General features: G+C 57.0%; 2 protein-coding genes across 9 annotated transcripts in view; one reads left to right on the forward strand and one right to left on the reverse strand.

The window, feature by feature from the left end:
• The window catches only part of PMFBP1 (polyamine modulated factor 1 binding protein 1), a 38,444-nt gene extending 25,110 nt beyond the window's left edge, over positions 1-13,334 (forward strand). For 2 of the 6 annotated variants that reach the window (XM_077309709.1, XM_077309710.1), the window contains exons 3-20: positions 4,318-4,470; positions 4,689-4,922; positions 5,016-5,231; positions 5,319-5,525; positions 5,605-5,727; positions 5,811-5,937; positions 6,041-6,198; positions 6,276-6,522; positions 8,028-8,217; positions 8,309-8,462; positions 8,664-8,831; positions 8,912-9,067; positions 9,163-9,321; positions 9,405-9,572; positions 10,139-10,236; positions 10,507-10,581; positions 11,725-11,818; positions 12,364-13,334. In XM_077309709.1, the coding sequence (XP_077165824.1) occupies positions 4,318-4,470; positions 4,689-4,922; positions 5,016-5,231; positions 5,319-5,525; positions 5,605-5,727; positions 5,811-5,937; positions 6,041-6,198; positions 6,276-6,522; positions 8,028-8,217; positions 8,309-8,462; positions 8,664-8,831; positions 8,912-9,067; positions 9,163-9,321; positions 9,405-9,572; positions 10,139-10,236; positions 10,507-10,581; positions 11,725-11,818; positions 12,364-12,777 (3,141 nt within the window). In that variant the 3' untranslated portion in view covers positions 12,778-13,334. Of the gene's footprint in view, positions 1-2,866; positions 3,829-3,994; positions 4,150-4,317; positions 4,471-4,688; positions 4,923-5,015; positions 5,232-5,318; positions 5,526-5,604; positions 5,728-5,810; positions 5,938-6,040; positions 6,199-6,275; positions 6,523-8,027; positions 8,218-8,308; positions 8,463-8,663; positions 8,832-8,911; positions 9,068-9,162; positions 9,322-9,404; positions 9,573-10,138; positions 10,237-10,506; positions 10,582-10,728; positions 10,920-11,724; positions 11,819-12,363 lie in introns of those variants that run through there. The other 4 variants (XR_013226475.1, XM_077309711.1, XM_077309713.1 and 1 more) reach the window with 4 other exon arrangements.
• DHX38 (DEAH-box helicase 38) lies at positions 13,288-24,736 on the reverse strand. Of its 3 annotated transcripts, none has more exons than XM_077309707.1 (26): positions 24,277-24,736; positions 23,560-23,747; positions 23,368-23,478; positions 23,046-23,205; positions 22,742-22,860; positions 22,592-22,668; positions 21,242-21,397; positions 20,938-21,099; positions 20,149-20,256; positions 19,699-19,820; positions 19,487-19,624; positions 19,202-19,388; positions 18,894-19,079; positions 18,362-18,502; positions 18,136-18,246; positions 17,938-18,054; positions 17,339-17,446; positions 16,897-17,009; positions 16,416-16,624; positions 16,168-16,322; positions 15,935-16,090; positions 15,719-15,853; positions 15,133-15,258; positions 14,939-15,034; positions 13,594-13,715; positions 13,288-13,495 (listed from the first exon to the last, which is right to left on the reverse strand). In XM_077309707.1, exons 1-26 carry the CDS (start codon positions 24,579-24,581, stop codon positions 13,411-13,413), a joined length of 3,693 nt encoding a protein of 1,230 aa, XP_077165822.1. In that variant the 5' UTR covers positions 24,582-24,736; the 3' UTR covers positions 13,288-13,410. The 3 variants fall into 3 exon arrangements, with proteins under 3 accessions (XP_077165822.1, XP_077165821.1, XP_077165823.1); XM_077309706.1 differs by having other exon boundaries at positions 23,368-23,481; positions 24,277-24,735; XM_077309708.1 differs by lacking the exon at positions 24,277-24,736 and adding an exon at positions 24,122-24,270 and having other exon boundaries at positions 23,368-23,481.
• Between the last annotated feature and the right edge of the window lie 822 nt (positions 24,737-25,558).

Raw genomic sequence — 25,558 nt, forward strand, 5'->3', positions numbered from 1 at the left:
TCTAGAAGGACCTCTCCCCAGGAGTTGGCACTCCAAGGATTCATACTGGAACACAGGATGGGATTCTCTGGTCCCAGGGAGACTAAGCTGGGTGGGAGAGGGGTGCTTGACATGTCCAAAGGTCCATCGGGAGATTGTGGTGACAGCCACCCTGTGGCATGCAGCAGACCCCTTTGCTGCCCACCTGGTCCACCTGGTGGTGCCAGTGAGATTTGGCTGGGAGCCAGTCTTGTTCCGTCCCTGCTCTGAGCCACTTCCTTCCTTTGGTTTAAAGCTAAATGCAACCTTGGCAGACCCAAGACTCATTCCCCAGACTGGCAGGCTGATGGTGCGTAGATGTGCTTGAGGAACAGTACAGCAAGAAAAGTGATATCTGTGCCCACTCCTCATAACTTTCAGAGGGGAGCAAGCTTGGCTTGGCTTGTGGACAGTCGTTTTTGCAAGTTTGGACTAGCTGGGCCCTCCAATCACTCACTGGGGCCTTTCTGCAGCCTCTGGGTGTTAAGAGCCTGATGGTGGTGGCAGCGGCCAGGGGAGGGGGCTGAGGCCTCTCCAGCTTTGGCCCCTTGGCCCCCTGCTGACTGATGCCCCCCCAGGCTTTTATTGCTCCCTCTATTCAATTTTGTATCCTAAAATATGCACTCCGAGTTCTGCTTGACAGACGCCCCTAATCTAATCTCCACATCTGCTTTCTAATTTTCTCAGTCAGGATAAAACAAATTGGCTAGCGTTAATTGTCTGTGCAGCGGCCTGGAGCCTGGAGCTGTGATTTACGAGGCCTGCACAAGGGCTCAGCAACACATTTTTCTTAATTTATTTTTAATGAGTCTCTCAATTAATTTTCTTGGAAACATCTTAATGATGTTGGAGGTGGATGTTAATGAGGTCTGCATGTGCGCTTAATTTTGCATATTTGCAAACTCTAAAGAGCCTCTGCTTGGTGGCGTGGTCCTCTTGACAGAGGATGAAGAGTTCTGGCTCACCCAGAGCCTCTGCCTGTCTTGTGGGGCTGCGGGAAGGACAGAACTGTGGTGGATCCAGTGCCTTCCATCCTTGAGCCTGCACGCATGCAAATCCCCCAGCCTGGGGGGGCCCGTATTCCACCCCGCCTGCCAGAACCCCCTCCCCTCGTGGGAGCAGGGGCAGCCAAAGTCCAGCCCGTGGCTGGCCATTTGCCCCTACAGATTTCTCTTTCCACACAGACATGGCAATGCAGAACACACACAGCTTATGAGATCCTCCGCACATCACGGCACCCTAAGTAGATACGTTTTGTCTCCCGTCTGTCAGTGCTGGGGCAACACCCACTCCATTCCTGAGTCAGGAAGTGGTCATAAGGAGGCTGGCTCCATCAGCACCCACCGCAGGGGCTCTGTTGAGTAGGAAGGAGGCCGAGTGGGCCCTGCTGTCTCCTGGCACTCTCCTGTTCACATTGAGCTTGAAGAAGTGCAGAGGGGATGCTGAGGAGAAGTCAGGGCAGCACTGCAGCCAGGATGGAATGGCTTGGCAGGCCAACCAATGGGTGGGAGGTTTTGACCCAAGTAGGCTCTTAACTGCCGGTAAAAAGGTAAAGGTCAAGGTATCCCCTGTGCAAGCACCGAGTCATGTCTGACCCTTGGGGTGATGCCCTCCAGCATTTTCTTGGCAGACTCAATACAGGGTGGTTTTGCGATTCCCTTCCCCAGTCATTACCATTCTACCCCCCCAGCAAGCAAGCTGGGTACACATTTTACCGACCTCGGAAGGATGGAAGGCTGAGTCAACCTTGAGCCAGCTGCTGGGATTGAACTCCCAGCCTCATGGTCAGAGCTTCAGACAGCATGTTGGCTGCCTTACCACCCTGTGCCACAAGAGGCTCAACCTGCCAATAGCTGCCCCAAATGACAGTGTGACATCATCTCTGCCCCAGAGGGCTTGTGGCCTCCCATGGGAGTCTTGCTGCCTGTCCTGCCTCCATTGACACTGGCTCTTCATCCCTCTTGTGTGCTGGGGAAGGCGGCAGCTGAAAGCTCTCTACTTTTTCACTGTGCTTCAGCTGTCATGGCAGCAGAGAGGAACCAAGAATGTGGCCTTGGTTGAGTTTGGGGTAAGAGAGTCAAGGAAAGGACCGCATTCAAACAGGCGGATATTATAGGGAGAAGTGGGGAGGGACTTCTCTTGCTTAGGGGCTTTGTCGGCAGGGGAGGGGGTGTGCTCCAGTGTTGGGTATCCTTGTATATTACGAAGGCCTAGACCTTGGGCTAGTGGCTTGTCTGCATCAGCCATGTTCAACTCCCCTCTAGCTTCTGAATCCAGTACCAAGTGGCCAGGCTTTTGCCCAGATTTGACCGAAGGGCCAGGGTGGTTCTGAAGAGGCACTGCCAGCTGCTAATCCATTCATCATCAGAGCAGAGACCCTGGTGGCCGCCTCTCCTGCCTCATGCTTGCGTGGCTTCAGAAAGCTTCCCCTCTCCAGAAAGGCTGGTGCTTAGCAGCGGGGCCATGGCTCAGCGGCATGCAGGGGATCTCTGGTGAAAGGATTTAATAGCAGGGGATGCAAAACACTCTCTTCTGCCTGTCCCAGAGAGCCACTGCCAGGCTGCCACTAATGGAAACACCACCCCCACCCCATTAGTTCCCGATATGACTGATGCGGGCTACACCAGAACCCCATGGGCTACAGAAGCTACATCTGAGAAGGTGGCTTCACAAGTTGGACATGAAGTCTGGCCCTGACCCTGGCCCTCGGCCTCCTGCCTGCCTGCTGTTGTGCCTCAATCAGGCCAAGATCGCTGGCTCCCCAGTTTTGCCTCCTGTGCTTCAAGGGGTGGGAGGGGAGGGAAGGAGGCACCATCGATCAGGAGCTTTGGAAGGGAAAGGGCTTGCTGGGGCTGTCTAAACACTATTGATCCTCCGCTGGGTCTGCCACTGGCCGGGAGGATGGGATTAAAACCTAATTGCTAACAACTTGTTCTTGGGAGGCCAGCTAGCAAGAGCACCAGTGCCGATGTGTCAGAGCAGGCAGATGCAGTAGCAGCAGCAACAATCCCTGCCCCCCCAAGGCGTCAGCCTAGCTCCCTCAGGCATCCCCATCCCGATGGCTTTTCTTGGGGTCTGCCAAGTTGCCTGGGAACCAAAGAACGATTGGTCCCCTGTCACCTCTGGGCCCCTCCCTGGCTGCTCGCTGTTCTTGAGGAGACCAGAAATGGGAAAAGGTCCAGTCTGCTTCCTCTCAAGTTAATGCTACTCTCAGGGGATGCTGGATCTTTTGGGGGTGGGGTAGGGGGAATGGGCCAGGTGTTGTTCTACTTTTTCTTAAGGTAAATTCAGGATGTCCCCTCAAATTCTGCATGGAAACAGATGGGCTGGGTGTCTTTCTTGACACCCTGTGAGAGTAGGGAAGAGACAGCTTACTGATGAGGAAGGTTATTGGGCTTCCAAAAGAAACCTGCCTTGTGGAGTGACTTCAGGGCTCAGGAGGCCTGAGGAATGGCTGTGTCCTGAGACCGGGCAGCCCGTTTCCCGGATGGCTCCCCCTGAAAAGCAGGCCTCCCCTGGTGGAAGCTGCATCCCACCTGCTTGGCTTGGCTCCCTTTCAGCTCAGCTGCAGCCAGCGCCTAGGCAGGACCCAGAATCGCTGATGGGAAGAAATGCCGCTCTCCAGGGAAGAGCAGGTGCCTCCCCCGCATGCGTGAGTGGCCAGAGCTGCCTTCGCCGCAGGAACTGCCTAAGGTTCCGAGTTCTAGGCATTATCTCTAGAATTCCCTTGGGCCACAGATGTCTTCCCTGCCAAGTCCTTGATGGTCGTCGGGTCACTGAGGCAGACGGGGCTGAAGGCTATGGAGGACAGTGAGTGCCAGCGAAAGGGTGGCGAGTGGTGGGGCTGGGACACGGCACTGCTATGGCACACCGTCTTCTCCCACGTGAGGGCAGAGAGGGGGGTGAAACACTGGTGGAAGGAAATGCATCCCCAGGGCTGGGAGACACATGGCTGTCTCATTTTTCCCCCTTCTAGGCATGGACCATGCTTGGTCACCACACAGGTTGACCTTGGGGACTCTCTCATTTCTTCTCCCAGTAAGCTGAGGGGGCACAGGGAGAGAGAGCGAAAGCTGGACAAGCCCCCTTGACTCTCAACACAATGCAGGCTGGAACCCATGGTGTTTCTGAGTTGAGTTTGCAGGTCAACATCTGCCCTGGCCACTCACCACCCCCACCACCGGGCTTAGCACCCAGTGGCCACAGGGAAGGATCCCAGGGAGGAAGGCCCTCTGCAGGCAGGGAGGGGAGCAAACGTGGCTTGTGGGGACACTGTCTTCCTCTCTCTGATGCCTGCAGTTCATCCAGGAGGAGGCTGAGGGGAGCTGCTTTGTCGGGGAGCACCAACCCCAGCAGGACACATTGACGAGGAGCCTGCGAGAGAGAAGGATGGTGGAGCAGATGCGTATCACCCGTCCAGTCCAGTATGAGAAGGAGGCCTCCCTCCACCAGGTCAGCCCACCCCGGGGGGGCGTGTCTCAGCACAGCCCATCAGAGAGGAAACTGGTGCTGCAGTGGGAGGAAGGTAGCCCCCTTGGACCTGCCATCTGGCCTCAGAAAAGCCAGCGCACCTCTTTCTAGCTGTGGCTTGCTCTGTGGTGGGCAGCATAGCAGCTGTACAGCTCTTGGAGCTATGTGGGAGCTGACCTCCTCTGCTGTGCTGCTTGCAGAGCTGGGCCAAGGCTGTCCCCCTGGAGCAGCTGCCAGGGGAATTGTGCTCCAGCCAGCTGGCCTGCCAGGCAGGAGTGGATCAACTGGGAGACAAGTTCCAGCCCCTCCAGGAGCTGGGTACCTGCGTGGGCTGCAAGCAGGGACCGCACAGCCCGCTGCAAGACCATGAGCACCCCATGGAGAAGCAGAGCCTGGACCTCTTGCAGCAGCACTGCCAGCTTCTCAAGGACCAGGTGAGACCCGGAGGCACAGGCTGGGAGGAGGTGAGCACCCTGCCCTGCCCTGCCCTACCCTGCCCTTCCTTGCCTCTCCCTCTGCCCTTCCAGCTCTTCTGCTATGAGGAAGGGACCCAGGAGCTGGAGTTCTCCCAACAACGGGAGCGGGAGCGGCACCGGCAGGAACAGCTCACCCAGGCCAAGCACCGCGTGGGCCTTCTTGAGGGGGTGCTAGGCCTCTACAAAAAGAAGTACCAGGCCTTGCTGGGCAGAGCCGGAGAGCTGGAGAGGCGGCAGCTGCAGCTGGCAGAGGAGCTTACTGGCCAGGTGCGGCCTCAGGAAGGAGGGTGGGGTGAGGCAACATGGGCCTGCTGGCTGCCACTGCCGCTCTGAGCTGCGGATGCTGTGTTCCAGGCCAAGGCGAGGGAAGAGGCAGCCCTGAAGGTGCTGAGCCTGCAAGAGGAGCTGAGGAGCAGGTGCCACCAGCTGGCCCAAGCCAAGGACACTGTTGCCCGACTGGCCCAGGAGCTGCAGGGGGCCCAGGAAGAGCGGGCCCGGGGCCAACAGCACGAAGAGACTATCCAGGAGCTGCGGGAGCAGCTGGCCATCAACCATACCAAGGTCCTTGCTGAGGGCTCATGGGCAGGGAAGGGAGCGTGCCCTTTCAGGGAGAATGGTGTTCACCCACTTGCCACTTCAGGTTCTAGATCATGAGGAGGCATTGGCTGCCTTGCAGAAGGACTTCTCGGGATACCAGTTGGCTCACGCCTACTCCAACAGCTGCTATGAGAGCCAAGTCATCGAGGCTGAGACCCTCAGGCAGGTAGGCCCTGCTGCCCCGGGGGCGGGGGGGAAGGAGAGCTGCTGGGATGGGTGGCTGACTTGGGCTTGCATCTCTCTTTCTAGAAGCTCCTGCAGGTGGAAGGCAAGAGGTCAGAGTACCAGCAGCAGGCAGAGGAGTACCAGGCTCTTGTCCAGGACTTGAAGTGGGAGCTGGCCAGAGTCTCCGAGCAGAAGCAAAGAGCCACGGAAGGTCCGGGCAAGGGGAGCTGCTTCCCTGGCCTTGGCTGCCTCAGCAGGACAGGAGAGGAGAGTTACACGGCTGCCCTCCTTACTGTGACGGGGCCTTCTTTCAGAGGCGGCTCACCTGGAGCTGGCTATCCAGAACCTGTGGCTAGAGACAGCAGCCGAGCGGGAAAGGCAGCAGCTGAAAGCAGCAGAGCAGCAGCAGCAGGTGCAGCGGCTGGAGGCAGAGCTGCAGCAGAGCTGGCACCGGTGTGCCCAGAAGGAACAGGTGAGGCGGGGTGGCAGTTCCACAGCCTCTGCAGGGAAGGGGCTGCAGGCTCTCCTAAATGTTCTTTCCTCCCCCAGGCTATCCTGGAGAAGGATGAGGCCCTAAGTGAGGCTCAGCTGGAGACGATGCATGCCCGCAGTGCCCTGCAGGAGAAGGAGCAGGAGGTGGCCCAGCAGCAGGTTGGGGCCCAGCAACTGGAGGCCAGCCTGCAAAGCATCCAAGAGGAGCTGCAGCAGAGCCACAGGGAGTGTGCCGCTTTGCGTGCAGAAGCTCAGGCCCTGCAGCATGGCTTGCAGGAGAGCCAGGCACAAGAGCAAGGAGCCGGTAAGGAGGGGATTGGAAAGAGTGGAACTTGCTGGAGTGCAGCTAGGGTTAGGGTTAGGGAGAGCCTATCCACCTCTGCCCCAGTGGGAAGCTTATGAACCAGAGAGGTTCACAAACCACTGAGCACGTGTGCAATGGAGAGTAGAAAGTGAGCACCATCCCACTGGCCCACTGGGGCATCTGCAGCCTGCCTGCCTGCCTGCCTGTCTGCTGCAGGGCTCTCATCAGGAAGGGCCTCGTCCTGGTCTGCAGGGCAGTATAATTTTCTGCAGCCTGCCGTGGGGAAACCCGCAGCATGACTGATGTCCAACTGACTGATGGCATCAATCTGCAGGGGGAGCAACAGTAGAAGAGAATCCATATAAATCTAAGAGATTCTCATTTTACAGAGAAGGGAAGATGTTTTGATGAGCAAAGAATCAACCCTACAATGGCTGCATCTCAGTATTTTAGCCAAAGTAACACCTGGAGAACACAAAGATGCTGCCAAGAGCCCACAGGAGGGCCAGAGAGGGAGCCCAGTGCCCCCACGCGCACACACATGCACACGAGTGAAATGTCTCTTCTGGTTTATGTTCCTACTTCGGGACATCAGCCATAGCTGCCTGGAGCCAGCAAAGAGGAGGAAGACTGGGGTGCTTCCTGATCAAGTTCAGAAACATGGCTTAGGCGTGACAAAAAGGATTTTGCCTTTTCAAATCCATGAGCTGCTTGGCCTTTTGTGAGCGTGCATTACGGAGAGATCACTGCCGTGGCACATTTGAGTGTTTCTATATTGCGCATCTTAGCATTGGAGAGGCAGCACACAGGACGAGGCTCTTAGACGTTGAAGGCCTGGCTGTCCAGATGTGTGCACAGGTGTGTTCACTACACAGCTGGCTGTGAGCACAAGGAGCTTGTATCTGACTCTGTCTAACCCTGACCCTTGGTGTGGGAATATGTCAAGTTTTCATTTCAGAGTGTCTCTGATTTTTGGTGGCTGCTGCTGCCCGCGCTGCAGAGTCCACTGAGGCTGGCCCCCTTAAGGGAGGCATAGGCCAGGTGGTCAACATGAGGCCTGCAGGAATGACCCCTGGATCACAAACCAGGCTAGGTCCTAGTTTGGGGGCTGTGGGGAGCCCTCCTGCCTGCCCACTTTCCCCTACAAACTGTGGCTCTGCATGTCTTCAGAAGTCCCAGGAGATGAGGCAGGTGGAAGGTGCAGATGATGCACTGCTGGGCTGCAGCTTTCTAGCCTGCCTTTCCGCTTGCTGCTTCAAGCAGCTCAAGAACTGTAAGAAAGTACAGGATGAAACTGCATCATCTGTGCTAAGGGACAACAGTGGGAAGGGATCGAGAAGCCCACTGGGAAGCCTTGAAATGCTGCCCTCCCCCCAGCTTTGGCAGAGCAGGAAAGCTCCCACTCTCTACCTCGCCACTTCTCCTGCCCCCCTACCTGCCATTAGCTGCCACAGTGGGCACCCACAAGAGCCTTGCCTTGCTTCATCCCTTCTCCCCCACTCTAGCCCAGGAGCTGCTACAGCAGAAAGAGCTGGTGCTGCTTGCCCAGAGCAGACTCTGTCATGCTCAGGAGGAGCTGAGCAAGCGTGTGGCGGAAAGCCTACATCACATGCAGGCAGCACAGCGGATAGAGGCAGAGCTCCGGCTTTTCAAGGACAGGGCCACTGGAGCCGAAGTGGAGCTGGAGCAGAAGAGGTACAGCCAGGCCATGAGGGCAGCAGGGTTGGGCCCCTGAGGACAGGTCGCTGTCTGCTCAAGATCACCTGAGCCCTGGTTTGCCTCCCAGAGGCCTGCTGGAGGAGCTGACGGAAGAGCTGAGCCAGTCCAAGCAGCAGTGCCAGGCAGCAGTGCAAGAGGCCACACAACACCGGCAGGCAGCTGCCCAGCTGGAGAGGAGACTGGAGAACAGCCGAGAGAGGCTGAAGGGCCTGCAGCAGCGGGTAGGAAAGGTCTGCCGGCTCCCCTGGGAAATGCTGAGCACAGAGGGGAGCTGGCAGAAGCACTGGGCAAAGGAGGCCAAGGGCGGGCTCAGGAGCTCCCACCCCTGCAGCGACAATTGCGGGGAGCAAAGGGTCAGCTACAGGGCAGGGAGGCTAGGAGCCCAGGATTCCAGCAAGGTTGATGGGCACAGGTCTTTGCAGTGGCAGGAACAACAGCAGAGGGCGCAGCACCTGCAGTCCACCGCAATGGTGCAGGAGGCAGAGAACCGGGTCTTGCAAGAGCAGCTGAGGCAGCACACAACTCAACTGGAAGTGGCCCGAAGGAACCTCAAGCACTTGCAGTTCAAGCTACAGCAGCAGACGGCCGAGGTGAGACATTCCCGCCATGTGGCCTATTTCATTCCTGGGCACCAGCACAGCAGGCCAACAGCTTGTGTGGTCTCTCCCAGGGACTGCAGCAGGAGGCAGCTCTGTCCCAGCTGCACACTGAGCTGCAAGCCATGCAGGAGAGGGAGCAACAGAGTGGCCACACCCAGGCCCTTGCACGGACCCTCCAGCAGCAGGTGGCCTCCTGCCAGGCCAGCCAGAAGGAAGCCCTGGAGCAGGTAGGGCATAACTCAGCCTGGGGCTGGCACTTCAGAGGGCCCACCAGGCCTTCCCATTACATCCCAACACCCCCCCTCCCCTTCCTCCTTGGCAGCTACAAGAGAGAAGTCGGGAGGTGTTCCGCCTACAGGCTGACCTCCAGCTCAGCCAGCACAAGGTGGCCCACCTGGAAGAAGAGCTCACCGCCTACCGGGAGCAGGCCCAGCAGCTGAGGAGTCAGTTTCAAACCCTGCAGAGGCAGCGGGAGGAGGAGGTGAGCACAGCCGGCGGTGCAGGGCATTGCCTTCCCTGCCAGGCAGAGCTGCGTGAGCCCTCACCCAGCTCTTCTTGCAACAGGTTCGCAGCACTCGGGAGCAGCTAGGGGAGCTGGCCAGTGAAGTCCAGCACTGGCAGGACAAGCACCACAGGGCAGACCAGATCCTGGCAGACAAAGATGAGGAGCTGGTGGTGCTCAAGGTGGAGATTGCCACGCTGGAAGGGAAATGGCACGTGGCAGCAGAAGAGGTGGGCCCTGCCGTCCCTCTCCCGGGGGCTTCTTTGGTTGTGAAAAGGGCTGCAGGATGGGCAGCAGAAGCTGGGGAGGGGGAGGGAAGCAGTCTTCTCACGCACATCTGGTGCCTTCTGCAGGCCTTTCCTTCCCAATCTGCTGGGAGCCAGCTCCAAGCACGACTGGACAGAGGCTGTGGGGTCAGCCAGCCAGTGTCATGCTGGGGTGGGAGGTCCACAGCGGGAGCCCTGTGGTTGGGGAGGGTAGCTGTAGGCCCACAGGCCAGCCCCTCTCAGCCTCAGCTACCGGGCAGAGGGGGCACTGAGAGCAGGAGTGGGGGGGTAGAGTGCTTGCGTGAAGTGGCCTCTCCCTATGTCAGCCCTATCCCACTGGCCAAATCCGTCAGCATCTTCCTGGCTGGCCTCGCGTCCTTCTTCTTCCCTAGAGGTCTGGCGCTCAGGTGCTTGGCTGGGCCAGCCAGGAGACACTCTGGTGCGCTCGCAGAGGTCCCAGGTGAAGCACTGGGACCCCCCTGGGACTCCCTGCCAGGGCCAGCCTTGTGACTCCTCATCTTCTGGGCCAGGTGAAAACTCTGGAGGGAGAGCGTGACGTTGCACAGCACCTGTTCCAGGAGAGTCAGCTGGTGGAGGCCAACATCAGGAGGTGGATCCAAGAACAAAAGTGAGTGGTAGGCTACAAGGACCAGCTGCAGTGTCTCTCGCCAGAGCAGTAAGTGAGCCAGGAGCTGGCAGGGAGGTCCCTTGCTTGCCACTCAACCCAGAAGGATCAGAGGGGGTCCCAGACAGAAAGGCTTCTGGGAGGACACAGAGCCAGGGAAGGACTGAAGCAGCCTCCCCAGGCTCATCTCTGCCCTGGGGAGGGGGGCACAGGAGCCAGAGGGCTACTCGGAAGGGCTTCCTCCTATCCCAACTCCTCCATCTTTCTTGGCAGGCAAATGGATGAGAAGCTAGGCCACAAGCTCCGGAACCAGATCAAACAAATTGCCCAGCTGACTGGCGAAAGAGAGTGAGTGCAGCCAATGTCTCCCTGGAGTGCGCTCCCTGCCCTTGCTGGGAAACAGGGCACCGGATAGGGGCCACCAAGGTTCCTGGCCAGCACCCTGGCTCCCAGATAGCTGCCTGCCACACCAGAATGGCTCCCCTTGCCCCACAGTGCCTCCAGAGGGGCTTCCAGAAGCCCTGGTAGGGAAAGGCCTTCCCCTGCTCGACTCCCAGCTCCAGCGGAGTGTCTTCCTTGGGGGACTGACAGGAGCCAGGCGCCAGCTGCCCTCCAAGGGGGAGTCCACAACAACCCCGGGGAGCAGAGAGGCTTGTGGTCCTACGAGTGGCCTGGCCAAGGCTATGGTGAGTAGCCACTGGCAAGGAGCTTCCCCCACTCTGGCACACCCTCTCCATGGGGCGGTTTCTCCCTCTCCCCCCCGTCCCACATTGAGTGGTTTGCCTTGCCATAGTGAAGCCTTCTGTGGTTCCAAAGGTGCAAAGGAAGCGAGGTGCCTTGCAGAAGGCAGCCTAGAGGGGCGCGGAGACAAGGCCCAGCTTCTCGTGCTGTTCTGATGGTCACCTCAATGGAAGCAGCAATGGCTAGGAGGAAGGAAAGGAAGGCTGGAGCGTGGCCCAAAGGCATTTACTTTAATGTCATCCCCCACAAGGGCTCTGGAGACCTCCCTGGGAGCCACTTGGGATGGGGATTTCCTGTCTTCTGCCTTAACACTGAGGCCAGCCTGCACTGACACCCCCCCCCCAGCCCGTCCCTGTCCAGCAGGCTACAGCTGGGTGGCAGTACAATCCAGGCACAGCAGCCCTGCCTCTGAAGAGCTCACCTGGCAGTTGTCTCCAGCCCTAGTGGCAGAAGCAAAAGCACAGCCTGGAGGGATTGGGAGGGAGGGATTGGGCCTGCACGTTCCTTGTGGGCAGGGAGGGACCATTTCCCAGCTGCATATAAAACTGTATTGTGACCCCGTCATGGCCAAGAGGCTGCCAGTCTTCAGGGCCCAGGGCCAAAGAAGGGAGTGTTGGCCCCCGCAGGGAGCAGCCACTTCTGGGCCCGAGTTCAGCTGCAGCTGGGAAGAGCCCCCTGCAGGAAGGACCCTCTCCAGCCCCTGGCCTCGACCCCACTGGGCCAATTTGCTGAAGGAAGCTTCCTCTGCAGCCACCTCCAGGGATTGGCAGAAAGACTCCAGCAGGAAAACAAGCGGCTGAAGACCAAAGTGGATGAGCTACGCATTGAACAGGAACGTTTCAAGGTATGAGCCCCAAAGGCCCACCCATGCCCGGGGTCAGCTGCACAGAGCAATCTTGGCCAGCAGGCAAGGGCAGGGAAGACAGCAGGCCGAAGCAGGCCTCCTCTCCCTTGCGGGGACCCTGGGCAGGAAGGCAAGCGGTCTGGGAACAACAGAGCTATGGCCAGCCCCAGCTCCCTTCCTCAGCCCTCTGTGAGCCCACAGGGCCTTCCTGTGGCAGGCTGGTGCTGCAGAGTCAAGGACCCCTTCATGCAGCCCCACTTTACCCACTGCAAGCAACAGCTGTCTTCAAGGCCTCCGTGTCAGCCCTGGAAGCAAAGGTGGGCAGGGACAATTTTGCCTCCAGGTGGAGTGGGATTGGGGTGCCTTAAGAAAGAAAGGAGGCAAGGTCGCAACTCTACCCCCACTCCCTGGGGGAACCTCCACCCCAGCCAACATGGGGGAAGCCCTAACTGGAGTTCTGCTGCCAGAGAGTGGCAGCAACCACAGGTCCCAGAGGCCTGGAAACTGGCTCCTCAGCCTCACCTCACCCCCCTCCTGTGCTGCAGGCTCTCCACCATAAGGCCTGGGACCACCTGCAGGGCAGAGACGGCCTGGGAAAGGGTAAGTGTTCCTCTACCCATATTCCTTCATACAGGCAGAGGGCAGCCCAAAGAATGATAGTGGGCAATTTCTTCTGCCCCACCTTTAAATGGCAGCCAGGGGCAGGGGGAACAGCTCTCCCCCCTGCTCACCTCCCAAGCCCTCCAGCAGCAGAGGAACAGAGGTCCAACTCACATGGTGCCTCCTGCTGCTGCCACCTGAAGTTCCCAGAGCCACTGAATGGCTGGAATGTGATTCCCAAGAACCTGGTCCTCTTCTCTCTCCTGTGGGCTGCTGTGGGAGCCAGCCAGCCAGCCTGCTCTCCGTCACATGCCCCTTTCAGAATTCCCCCACACATGCTTGGTGGCAGGAAGCCTTAGCTCTCCCCCCCCCCATTGCTCCTGCTCTGGCACCATGCCCTGGGGGCTCACAGCCTGTTCCAAGGCCGTCAAGACAGCCAGCCCCCTCGCCTCCTCTTGTGTTTCTCTCTGCAGTCCTCCGGGCCTGAGTCCAAGCAAAGCCCTCGCCGCCAAGTGGGATCGACCCTAGACTCCTGCCTGCTGCCGGACACAGCCGGAGCACGGATAGACAGGCAGCCCCTGAATGCCACATCCAGCTGGGGCACAGACCCCTCAGTTGGCAGCAGTCTTTCCTCACAAAGAACTGACTTGTACAAAATGCAAGGCAAGGAAACTGGAATAGGGCAGAGCTGATCCCCCCCCCCCCGCCCCCACTGCATGGCTGGCCAGAAATTGGGAAGGAGATGGAGGGTCTGGGCTAGTGGCACAAACACTGGTGCAGCAGTTGAGACCCCAGGCAAGCATGTATGAAACCCTTGTCTCTACCCTGTTTGCCCCTCAAAGCAGCTCAAATCAGCAAACTGAGGCAGCTCAAGAAGCAGCAATGTTTATATAAACAATAAAATTATTTTTTCTCAGCATTTCTCCCGTCTCCCTCCCCCTTCCCCAAGATGGGCCCTGCCCAACTGAGCACAGCAGGGACTTCTGTACAGACTACAGGCCAAAGCGAGCCGGGGGATGCCGAGGGGTCCCAGGCTGGCCCTGCTCCTTGCGCCCTGGGGTGTAGATCCTTGTAGACCTAGGGAAAGACAAAGAAGCAGTGTGAGTCAAACACAGAACCAGGTGGGCTGCGAGGCAACACCCCCCCCCCCACACCACCACCACCAGAGCACCCACCTGATGCTGCCTGTGGGGTTGCGGCGCTCTCGCTCCTCTCTGCGGGCACGCAGCTGCTCTTCTGCTAGTGCCATCTCCTCTTCCATGGCAGATGCTTCCTCCTTGGCCCGCCGACGGCTCTCCTTTGGAGCAGCCCAAAAGCAGCTTTCAGAACAGTTGGCATTTTGATTGTTCACTGCAGAATGCCGACCACTCATTCTGAGGACACGCTCGGCCTTCTCCAAGCTACATCAGTGCTATCCCTGAATGCTTCCCCAGACACTGAAGTACTTTACACCCCTCCCACCTTCTCAGTGGGATAGAAACTCAGGTCGCCATTCCTGCTTGCATCTGCCGAGGGCAGTTTGACTCTCAAATGCTGCTACCGGGATTATCCTGTTGGTCTCAGAGGCACTCTGGACTTGAATCTGGCTCTTCCACTGCCCTCTGGCATGAGGAGATGCCTAGATTGAGGCTCTCCTCCCCTCTGGCCATGCCTGGATCAACACTGCCGGCCACCAGAAGCCAGGCCTGAGGCACAGAAGGAACCAGTTTAGTGTAGTGGTTAGGAGTGCGGACTTCTAATCTGGCATGCCAGGTTCGATTCTGCGCTCCCCCACATGCAACCAGCTGGGTGTCCTTGGGCTCGCCACGGCACTGATAAACTGTTCTGACTGAGCAGCGATATCAGGGCTCTCTCAGCCTCACCCACCCCACAGGGTGTCTGTTGTGGGGAGAGGAAAGGGAAGGCGACTGTAAGCTGCTTTGAGCCTCCTTTGGGTAGGGAAAGGTGGCATATAAGAACCAACTCTTCTTCTTCTTCTTCCCACCTGCTTGCCCACCAAGCATGCCCTGCCCGACTCCTCCCTCTGGCCCTGGCCAGCTCCACCAGCCACCAGGCTTTCAGCAGTTTTCACAACCAAATCTACAGAGGGACCAGCACAGAAAGGTTGGGGGCGTGGGGCACAGTGGGCCCACTCTTCACCCTACTAATTGCTTTGAATGCCCACCTCAGGGCCTCAAGCAGCACTCAAAAAGCATAAAAATATCCCCCCTGGACTTGTGGCAGGCCCTTCCCCACTTTGCCCAGGCTGCCTCCAAAGCCTTTCTGGAACAGAGATCTTGCTCACAGCCTCTTCCAGAGGGGGCTGCTCCACAAAGATGGGGCAGCAACTGAAAATGCTCACGCCACCATTACTGCCAACCGTTCCAGAGACAAAGGTGGCTCCCCAGGGCACAGTGTACAGGCGGGCCAGTCCCAGCCCCAGATAACAGATGTTCCACATGGGCCAGCATTGCCAGGCCACCTTCCGAACCACACCACAGCGAGTGCACCTGACCGGCACCTGCCCTGGCAGCTCCTCACCTGCCGTGATTTGCCGGCATGCTTGATGCTGTAGAACATGGGGCCCAGTTCTGCCAGCCACTCACCGTCCACAGCTGTGACACACTGCATGTACTCCTGCAAGGAAAAGGCAGAAAGACAGAGTGGCTTGGGCACTGCCAAGAAGAGGCGGCTTCTGTCCTGCCCAGGACCACTGCCGCCTGTGCCCCGCTCACCTTGGCAGTCATGACGAGCTCATGGTAGACAATGTAGTCGGGCGTGTAGCCCATCCCAAACAGGGAGCTGGTCGGGTGCAAATGGCACGGCATTCCTGTGCGGATGTTGACGTATTCCCCAATGCCCTGTGGCAGAGCAAGTGATTAGCGTCACCAGCCTGCCCCTTCCACATTCAATGTAAACAGACAGTGTTTGCTGCCAAAGCAGGGCAACCAAGAGATGGGGAGGCACAAACTGGTGGCAGAACACCCATGGCAAGGGGGCAAGAGAATGCTCCCAAACAGCAGAAATGGAAAGTCATCCTCTCCAGCAAAATGTCATCCAGATTAGCTGGCAGCTGTCTCTGCCCCCTCTGCTTCCCCAAGAAGTGGCCTCAGTCTAGGCAAGAATGAGTGAGAACCAGGATGGCCATTTCCCTTGCCAGGCAGGGTCAGAGAGAATGCAAGGGGCAGCCCTTAACAGAGACTGGTCTGGGGCTTGGAGGCTTAGATCCCTGAGAGGCAATTGGGACTGCTTGTGGCCTCTCCTCCAACAAAATCAAGGGACAAAAAGAGATACAGCAGAACTTCACAAAACATCCCTCACCTTCAGTTTGGCAGCCTGGTGGAAGTAGGCCGCACAGATGCACTTGCGGACAACGTCCCAATCAGTGCCGCATGAAGCCAAACTCATGCGCTGCTGCACCATGATGTCCTTCAGCTGTGCCCGCACCTCCCGCACCTGGAAGCAGAGCAGCAATCAAATTTAGGGTCCCCATCACACCTAGGAAGCTGCTGCAGCTCACCCTTCCCCAGCAGGCACCTTGCGCATGGCTTTGGCATGGATGAATTGCTCGTTGCACCAAAGGGTGGAGTAGCCGTTGTTCTTCCACTGCAGGTAGACGTTCAGGTAAGTCAGGTGATCACTCTCAGGAACAGCAAACTTCTCCCGGACTTGGTCGCTCTCCTCCTCCCGGCCCTGTGGGGTAGGACCAAAGTTTAGCAAAGACCCAGGTGCCACAGCAGGTACAAGGGTCCCAGGAAGGGCTGACGCACCTTGGGACGGTAGAAAATGGCTGGGACAGAGAGCATAGACACAATTAGCAGGATCTCTGAGCTGCACCCCATGTCACAGGAGACAATCAACATCTTGGAGAGGGCTGGATCCAGGGGAAACTCCACCATCAAACGCCCTGTTGACGTCAACCCTCCTGCAGACAAAGGCACTTCTTCAGGGAGGGCAAGGCAGGACCAGCCCTTCAGAGCACCCCCCCCCCCCAAATCAGCAGCTGCCTCTCTCTTACCCGTGTTGTCCAATGCCCCAAGGATCCACAGCTGGTACATAGAGTTGAGCATGTTGTCTTCTGGAGGGGGGTCCATGAAGTGGAACTGCAGCAGGTCTTGCACTCCCAGTGACTTCAGCAGGAGCACTACATTGGCCAGGTTGGTGCGCTGGATCTCTGGTACAGTAGTGGTCAGCAGCTCATTCTTGTATGCACTTTGAGTGTACAGCCTAACCGGGAGAAACAGGCACTGCTACTGCATCCTGTGGGGTGCGGACAGGGGGCACATGAAAACCCCTGCAGCTTCCACCCTTCAACGCCCCTTTGATTTTGCAAGCCAGTTTAAAAGTTGGTTATTATATCCCGCTTTTCTCTACCAGGAATATCAAACAGCTTACAATCACCTTCCCTTCCCTTTAACAATGTGCTGTTTCTGAGAGACAGCGCAACTGACTTGGAGACAACAAGAGCAAACAAGGCGCCTCTTGCAAATGCTCTGTACCTGAAGCACTGACCAGGGCCTGTCCTACCAGCTCTGCCCGAGCGCTGGTTTGCATTGGCCTGGCTGATGGGATAGATCTGCAGAGCGTCCATGCCAATCCGTGGGTTAAAGACCTAGGCCACAAGGGGCAGAAGACAGTAGGGACTCAGCCTAATTGCCAGGCAAAAGATCACACACCCCACACCAAACCCCACCATTGAAATTAAGAGAGCAGCTGAATTTTGGTAATCCTACTTTCTACTACCCCAAACAGTCTCAGGGCAGCTTCCAGTCGCCTTCCCTTCCTCTCTCCATAACAAACATCTGGACAGGTAGGCAGGGCTGAGAGAGCTCCAAGAATAGAACTGTGACGGGCCTCATGTGAAGGAGTGGGGAATCCAACTCGGCTGTCCAGAGTAGAGGTTGCACTCTTAGCCGTGATACCCCAAAGCCTGGCTCTCACCTTCAGCTTGCAGTAGCCAGAGTCTATCACAAACATGATCCCATCTACTGTCAGGGAAGTCTCTGCAATGTTGGTGGCCACAATGCACTTTCGGACTCCATCGGGCGCCTGCCAGAAAGAGAGGCTTCAAATCAGTGCTGGACACTCTCACACCCCACACTCCCACACTTGTAGACAACCCACGCCACAGATGGCTACTAGAACACCATAGCTGGGGCATCTCCACTCATCTCTTCAGTCCGCTTTGAAAGTAGGCCACTCCCCAGCATCAGTTGAGGATTTGGGACTCTGCCAGAGGACACTCCTGCCCTCTACTGCCCTGGATAACCCTCCCCCAGGGACTGCCTCTGGGTCATGAGCCTGACAGCCCTGCCTCCATGCCATCCAGGCTTCTTCTCCACCCAGCCCTGGCTGCTCCTGCTGTCTCCAGGCCCCTGAGACCACATCTGAGACCACAGTCTTGAGAGATCCTTGCACATCCACACCTTCTGCTGGGACAGTGGTCAAAAGGGTGTGCTCCTCTCTTCTTTAGCACCAGCTACACAAAGACCACAGGTATGCATGCCTCAAGGAGTGCATCCACGCACACGTTTGCCTACCTTCTGGAAGATCTTGGCTTGCAGATCCGAGGGCAGTTGGGAGTAGATGGGCAGCACAGCCAAAGCAGGTGCATTCTCCAGTTCCTCCAGGTGTTCCACAATCTGCTCCGAGGTGACCTGCAATGAGCAGGGGAGGCCATGAAGGAGAGAAGATGGCAGCAGCAGGGGAGGGGGTAGGTTCCTAGGCTCTGGGCTCACTTCAATGTCTTCCTGGCCAGGCATGAACACCAGGATGTCTCCAGGGGCGCTGGAGAGATGCACCTGCAAGGCCTGCTTCACTGCTGCCTCCACGTAGTCCTCTTGTGGGGTCTGGAAAAGAGAGAGGTTGTGACACCCCAGGGCCCTACCACTCACCCCCACCATCCCAGTCAGCCTGGAATGTGCTTGGAAATCAGCAACACTCCTGAGCTCCCCCTTCACACACCTTACTGAAGAGTATGTCCACCGGAAAAGTGCGGCCAGGGATGTGGAAAATGGGGACGTTGCCAAAAAAAGAGGCAAATTTCTCAGCATCCATAGTAGCTGAAGTGACAATCAGCTTGAGGTCTGAGCGCCGGGCCACCACCTGGAGAAAAATTCAAACCAAGTTCACACTGCTGCAGTCACCTCTTTACCTGCCCCTGAACAACTGGCAGATGATGCCAACCAGCTTTGACCTTCAGACCGGGCTGGTTATCCTAATTTAGCAAGGAAGAAACTCCATGTAGAAACAGCAATTTTACACAGTATGTAATTTAATTGTGAAGTCAACATGCAACATTTCCCATGTGGTGGAGAGAAGGGGCTTTTCCAAGCCCCACCTCCACTCTGACACCAACCCCTGCCTGCATGTGCAGTGCCAAGGAACCTAAACACTGGAGCATAAGCAGGCAATGGATCCCCTTCCTTCCGTCCCACCCTTGCATCCTAGGCAGAGAAGCACATCTGATGCCCAAGAGAGGACAGCCCACACTGACCTCACGCAGGAGGCCAAAAAGCACGTCTGTGTTGAGGGAGCGCTCGTGCGCCTCGTCCATGATGATGGCGCTGTAGTGGTCAAGATCCGCTTCTCGCAAGGACTCACGCAACAAGATCCCATCAGTCATGTATTTTATCACAGTATTCTCTGAAGTGCAGTCTTCAAAACGGATTGCGTAACCCACCTGGGGGATGCAGCCGCAAACGTGCCACGCACCAGTCAGCTGGCAAGGCAAAGACCAGCACAGCAGAGCAGTGGCCGCCCACGCACACCCTCCCCATCCTCCACCCCACACAGTGAGCTCACCTCTTCACCAAGGCTCACACTCATCTCCTCGCTGACACGCTTGGCCACAGACATGGCAGCCACCCGGCGGGGCTGTGTGCAGCCAATCATGCCATAATCGGTATAACCATCTTTGTGCAGGTATTGTGTCAGCTGCGTGGTTTTGCCGCTGCCTGTCTCTCCCACCACAATCACAATGCTGTTGTCCCTGAGAGAAGGGAAGAAAGGAGCAATCACCTCCTCTGCTCCTCCAGGGAAGCCCCTTAGGCAACCAGAGGGCAGGACGATTGGCAGGAACAAAGTTACCGGATGACTGTCAAGAGCTCCTGCTGCACAGCAAAGATGGGTAGATACTGCCTCTGCTCTGCAATCGATTTCTTCTTGGCAAACTCACTGCTAGCTTCACTCTTCTCTTTCATGTGATCTGCAAACTTCTGCTCTGTCCTAAGGGAAGACAGCCATAATCAGCATGTAGGGACCCCATCAATCAGTCCACGATCCTCTCACCTCCCCTCTACCTGTAATCCACTGTTCCGTCCTCAGCCATGATCTGGTTGGCCCCCTCCTCCTCTTCCTCCTTCTTGATGCCCATGATGTTCCCCAGTTTGGTGCCAGCCAATTCCCAGTGCTTGTGCTGAGCCTGTGGTGTGAGGCAAGGACAGCAATTCAAGCAAGCAACAGCAGAAGCAGCTCAGCCTACACCCAAACAGTTCTTGACTCCCTCCGCTAACCTGAAGGCGCCCTTTCTCCACACTGGAGGCAATTAGGGCCTTTAGAAGCCAAGCCCCAGAAGTGTGCAATACCTAGCACTACTGTCGCCCACAGGCCCAATTCTCTGTTCACGTGACTGGTGCTACCTAGTCACAAAACACTTCACCTGTGCAGCCACATTTCTGCTACATATGCAGCCACACTTCCCACCACCTGGCCAGAGACTCCTAAGCCCACGGGAAGAGAAAGCTACGCACCTTCCTGCGCTCCTTCTGCTCCCGATGCTTGCGCACCAGCTGACTGCCCTTGCGAGCAATGAGTGCCAGGTCGGAAGTGGCATCCTTGACTGGAATGACTGGCTCCGGCTGAAAGGAACATGTGAGCAAGGTTAACCTGATGCCATGGTGGTAAAGAAAATGATTGCAACCTTCTGATTGACCATACAATTGTTGGAAATTGACTATAGTTCTGCATATTGGTTTTGACTGTTTGGACGTTTGGTTCTTACTTATCAAGAAAAAAGTATGCTTCTCTCCAAAATGTAGCTTCTCCATGTCAGAGGAAGGAATGTTTTGAGCAGGGTCAAGCCAGTCTTATCTTGTACACCAAGGCCAGAAGGCATGAGTAAGCCATTACAATCTGTAAACCTTGGGGACTGGGAGTGATGCCAGGCAAAGACCCAGATCCCTGTCAGCAATTCCTGGAAGGCTGGCGTAACAGCTATAGGATGTTCCAGGGAGGTGGAGACCCCAGGCTATTGGCTCATCCTGCAAGGGGCATTATCTTTCCCAGCCTCTGTAGAAAGGGTATTTAACACTATGTGATCCTATTGTTCTCTGGTGCGGATTTGGGAATTCTCCTGTGTCTATATTTCTTCTGCAGTAAAACTATTAAAAAGGGTTTTTTCTCTCAGTGTGATTAATTGGGAGCATTATACTAGGCAAAAGAACCCTAATTAGGCTGCTTGGCTATCAAACCCACAAGAGAACAGGCAGTCAGACTTGCCAGGACTTCCCCAACCCCGGCCCTATTCAATTCCTCCTCACCTGTTTGGTGAAGACGATGCGCCCATCCAAGAATGGAGGCACCAAGTTGTGGACTAGGAGGTGAACCTTGGCAGCATTGTCTTCCTCAAAGTCCTCGTCCACCTCCAGGCGGTGCACCACACCACTGGTCAGCATGCGATTTGTCTCCCAGCGCTCATTGTCCTAAAAAACAGCAGGCCATGCCAAGTTGCACCATCTCCCCACCCCACAGGCGACAGAGGCAGCACCAGGCACAGAGGACATAAGCCCCCCTTCCCCCAGAACTGTTGCTGCTTCTGCTAAACAGAATGTGTCCTTCTCATACCTCATTGATCTGCCTGCGCTGAGCAGAGATGCGCTTCTGCTTCTGCTTCTGCAAGTGCTGCTCCCGCCTCCTGACATATTCTTCCGAGGAGGAAGCCAGAGGATTATGGAATTCGTCATAGCCCTCATCCATCATGTACCAGTCCCGGTCAGCTTGCTGTGCCAAGAGACAAGTGAAGACATGAGCAGGGCTACCCAGGTCCACTGCCCAGCCTGCCCACCAGTCAGTGCAACTCTTCAGCTCTCCCCTAGGGGCAGCCTGTGCTTTGGAACAGAAGGGGAACTGGCCTGCCCTCTCCATCCCTCACCCTCCCCAAGGACACAAAGTCCTTCTGTCTGTCTGGAAATGTCTTAATCCAATCCTTCTACAACCTCTTCTGCTCCTGAATGTGTCAAGTCCAGGAGATGGGTGCTGGTAATTGGGGATTCCCTACTGAGAGGAGTAGAAGCCAAAGTATGTCGACTATACTTGTTGTCTTCAAGAGGAATGCTGGCTATATGGCACGAGACTCAAGGATGACACGAAAAGGGTGGAAAGTCCACGGACAGATATCCCTTCCTGCTCATTCATGTAGGAACAAATGATACTGCCCAGTGCAGCGTGGAGCATATGAAACGAGGCTATGTGACCTTAGAGGAGGGGGGGATGAAGGGCTTTGGAGCACAGGTTGTGTTCTCTGTTCTTCTTGTTAATGGCCAAGGCTTAGGAAGGCAAAGAAAAATAATGCAGATAACTGACTGGCTATGTCATTGGTGTCATCAGGAAAGTTTTGGGACCATGGATGACGCTACCGTGATGAGGCTCTTCTATCAGGAGATGCTTTGCACTTCACAAAGGTGGGGAAAAATGTATTTGCGAACAGTCTTGCAGACCTGGTGAGGAGGGCTTTAAACCAAGTCCAATGGGGAGTGAGATGTACATTTAAAGCCTAGTTCAATAACTGTAGATGTGAACACTGCAGAATTAAAGGAAATGGCACATATGCAGGGAACTATTAACTTACAAGAAGCTCAAAAACTAAAAACCCGGGGTACTCGTATGAAGGGTTACGATGTCTTTACAAATACACATAATATGGAAAACAAATTGGAAGAACTAGAAGTCCTAATAAAGGAAGGGGACTATGATCAAATAGGCATTACAGAAACCTGGTGGGATATTTTGGAAAACGGGGGAAAGAAGGGGGGAAAGCAGCACTATACATTAAGAATATATATACTTGTGAGGAAATGTATCTGAACATGAGAGTTCAGCTTTGGGTTAAAAAAAGGAGTCATAGCTTCTCACAAAAAATACAGGAGAAACACAGATGAGTGGCACAGCACTTTGGAACAATTCAGCCGCACTTACCCGCTGATCATCTTCCCATTGCTGCCGCTCCTCTTCTGTTTCAAAGGCAATGTTGTCCTCTCCCTCTTCACGCCTCCCTGGAAAAGGACAGTGTTGGCAAATGCTTACTCCAGTCCACACATACATACCCGTTTCCCATCTGGCCCTCACCTCTGCCCCTGGAAAGCCAGGGTGGTGCACCCAATGAACGTTGATTGTCAGCCCAGTCATTGTATTTGTAGGACGGAGTTGGCAAAGGGGTTTCCTCTGGGTATTTACTTCTAACAGACCTGCCAAAGTCAAGCAATAAAGGGCATGACCAACTACAGATACTGAAGCTTAATCTTTGCCCATCTCCAGCCCCACTGCCTACCCTGTGCCACACTTTGATCCTTCCAAGGGACACTCAACCCCCCCCCCCCCACACACACACACACCTCAGGAGGCTCCACTGCCCAACCCCATAGCTCCCTACCTGTCACGCCGGTCACTATCGTGGGTTGCTGATGCCCTGTGACTTCGCTCAGAATCCCGGCTGGAGGGTGTGGGGGAAGGAGACTCCCAGTGGGAGCGTTGGGAACTGCTGTAGCCACTATCCTCCTCTTCCCAACCAGAGCGGGAAGGTGTAGCCACATCTGGATGCAGAAAAACACAGACAGGCGGGTTTTCACTATGCCAGACCCTGCAGTTGCCCACGTCCATGCACAGATGCCTTAACACCTCACAGAACCTACCAATGGGATTGGTTCAGCTCCTCTTTGGGGCGAAGGACCTCCCGCCCACAGATAAAAAGGTACCTTTGGGTCGGTGGCGAGGGCTCTCTGGTTCATTCTTTCGAGAGCTGGAGGACTCTGAGGAGCCATCCCTCTCAGACCGGCTGCTGCCCTTCCGCCGTGTTCTGTCACGATCTTCTGTGGAGATAGGCCCGTGATCAGTCTACCCCCTCCCTAGAGAAGAGAGGGTGGGGGCTGTTCAGGAAAAGGGGTTACCTCTGTCCCTTTTGCGATCGTGGTCCTGCTCTCGACTGTGGTCCCTCCTGCGCTCTTTCTCCTCCTTGGAAGAGGCATAGACTCCTTGTTCACGGCGTTCCCGCTCCCGTTGCCTGCTGCGCTCCCAGAACTCCTCGCTCACACCCCCTGTGTGGGAAGGCGTCTCCACCCGGGCTGAACGGTAGTGCCTGAGCAGGGGAGCGCAAGAACAGAGATAAGTGCAATTGCTGGGAACCGCAGCCCCTCCCCTCTGCAGAGACGTTCATTCTGAGGCTATGTGGGGACTGAAGATCCCTGCAGGGCAGAAAAATCCCCCCCCCCCATTCTCAAGATCCCTTTAGGGCAGAAAGAGGGAGCCCCCAGAGCAAAGTGGCAAGAGCTTGAAGATCCATCTCCTCCCCCAAGGCAAGGCCACAGAACAAGGGCCTCTGGGTGGAAGGCACAGGATGCAGCAGTCAACAGGGGGAAAGCTACTAGCTGGAGGACTGCCAGCTCATTCTGGATTGGGAAAGCCTGGATGCAGTACACAGCACAGAGGGAGGAGTTTCCCAAGAAAGAGGACCTCAGGGTGGCACGAGGCCATCCAGATTTTCTCCCGGAAAACGGGTCTCTCTCGCCGGGGAACCAGCTCGCATTCCAGGAGGCCCCAGGTCCCTCCTGGAGGTTGGCAGCCCCAGAAGGCTCCTCCGCGGCCGGCGGCGGGTCCATCGGCAGCACCTGTCCTTGCGGCTGCTGCGCCCAGCGGCGGCCTGGCCGTCCCGCTGGGCCTCGTCCTCGTCCGGCGGCGGCTCCGGCCCGTCCTTGAAGCGCTTCCCGCCCGCGCCGGCGGCCTTCTCGCGGCGCTTCTGGGCGGCCAGCAGGTCGAGGCCCAGCAGGGAGGCGCGCGGGGCGGGCCGCTTGAAGACGTGCTGCTCGGCCGCCGCGCTGCTCCGCTTCTTCAGCACCAGGCCGCCCGCCTGCGCCTCGGGTTCCAGCCCCGCCAACCGGTGCAGCGAGGCCTCCTCCGCCGCCTCCTCGCCCATCGCCCCTCGCGGCCACTCGGCGGGACTCGCGGAGGTGCCGGCGGTGGCCGGAGCGGGGCCCGTCCCGGAGAGAGCTGCCGCGGCGAGCCCGCCTCCTCAGGCCCCGGGCGCCGCCATTGCCCGGCCCACAATGCACTGCCGCCCCGCGCCCGCCGCTCTAGCCTTCCGCCGCACCAGAGAGGCGTCCTGTAGCGCAGCCGCATGGCGACCCCTCGACCTGCGCTTGCGCGGAAGGAGCCGAGCTCCTCCGGCCCTCACCTGAGGCCTCTCCGGAAGGGCTGGTGTGCCGGGGATGGGGAGCGGATATCCGGGTTCCTCGGCCCCTCCTACGATCGACTGTCACTTGCCGCTCGCCAAGGGCGGGACCTGCTCATCACGCGGCCGGTCTCCCGGTTGCTGCGGCAACAGGCCCCTTCGAGCGAGGCGGCCGCACGCCCTGGAGCGCCCCCCCACCTCCCTCCTGACATGCCGCGAGCAGGCCTGGGGGGAGGGGGACCCCCGGCACGGCGCGCGCCCCCTCCGCAAGAAGCTCAGGCCTCTTCGCCTCTCCTTGAGGCTGGGATGTTTCTGCCCCAGGGCGCATCACCCCACACTTCATTTGCCACAGCGCTGCCCACTCACCCTGTTTGTGGAGGCCCTCCTGGAGCCCTTCCCAGCCAGCCTTGGTTCCTACCCCCTGGAGCATTTGGTGTCACCTGCAAACCTGGCCACTCTACTTCTCACCCCCGCCCCCCCCTCGTTCCAGTTCACGGATGAACAAATAAAATGGCACCAGCTCTAATACTGACCCCTATGGAACCCCATTGCTTACTTCTCTCCATTGTAAGAACCATCCTCATTGCTTCCTATCATTTAATCAATAAAATCAGAGTCCAGTAGCACCTTTAAGACCAACAAAGATTTATTCGTGAGCTTTCAAGTGCAAGCACTCTTTGTCAGACTAAGAACTGACCATCTTAACAGTAGGAATATATAAG

This window comes from Paroedura picta, chromosome 14 (genome assembly GCF_049243985.1).
Source record: "Paroedura picta isolate Pp20150507F chromosome 14, Ppicta_v3.0, whole genome shotgun sequence".
Classification (NCBI taxonomy): Eukaryota; Metazoa; Chordata; class Lepidosauria; order Squamata; family Gekkonidae; genus Paroedura; species Paroedura picta.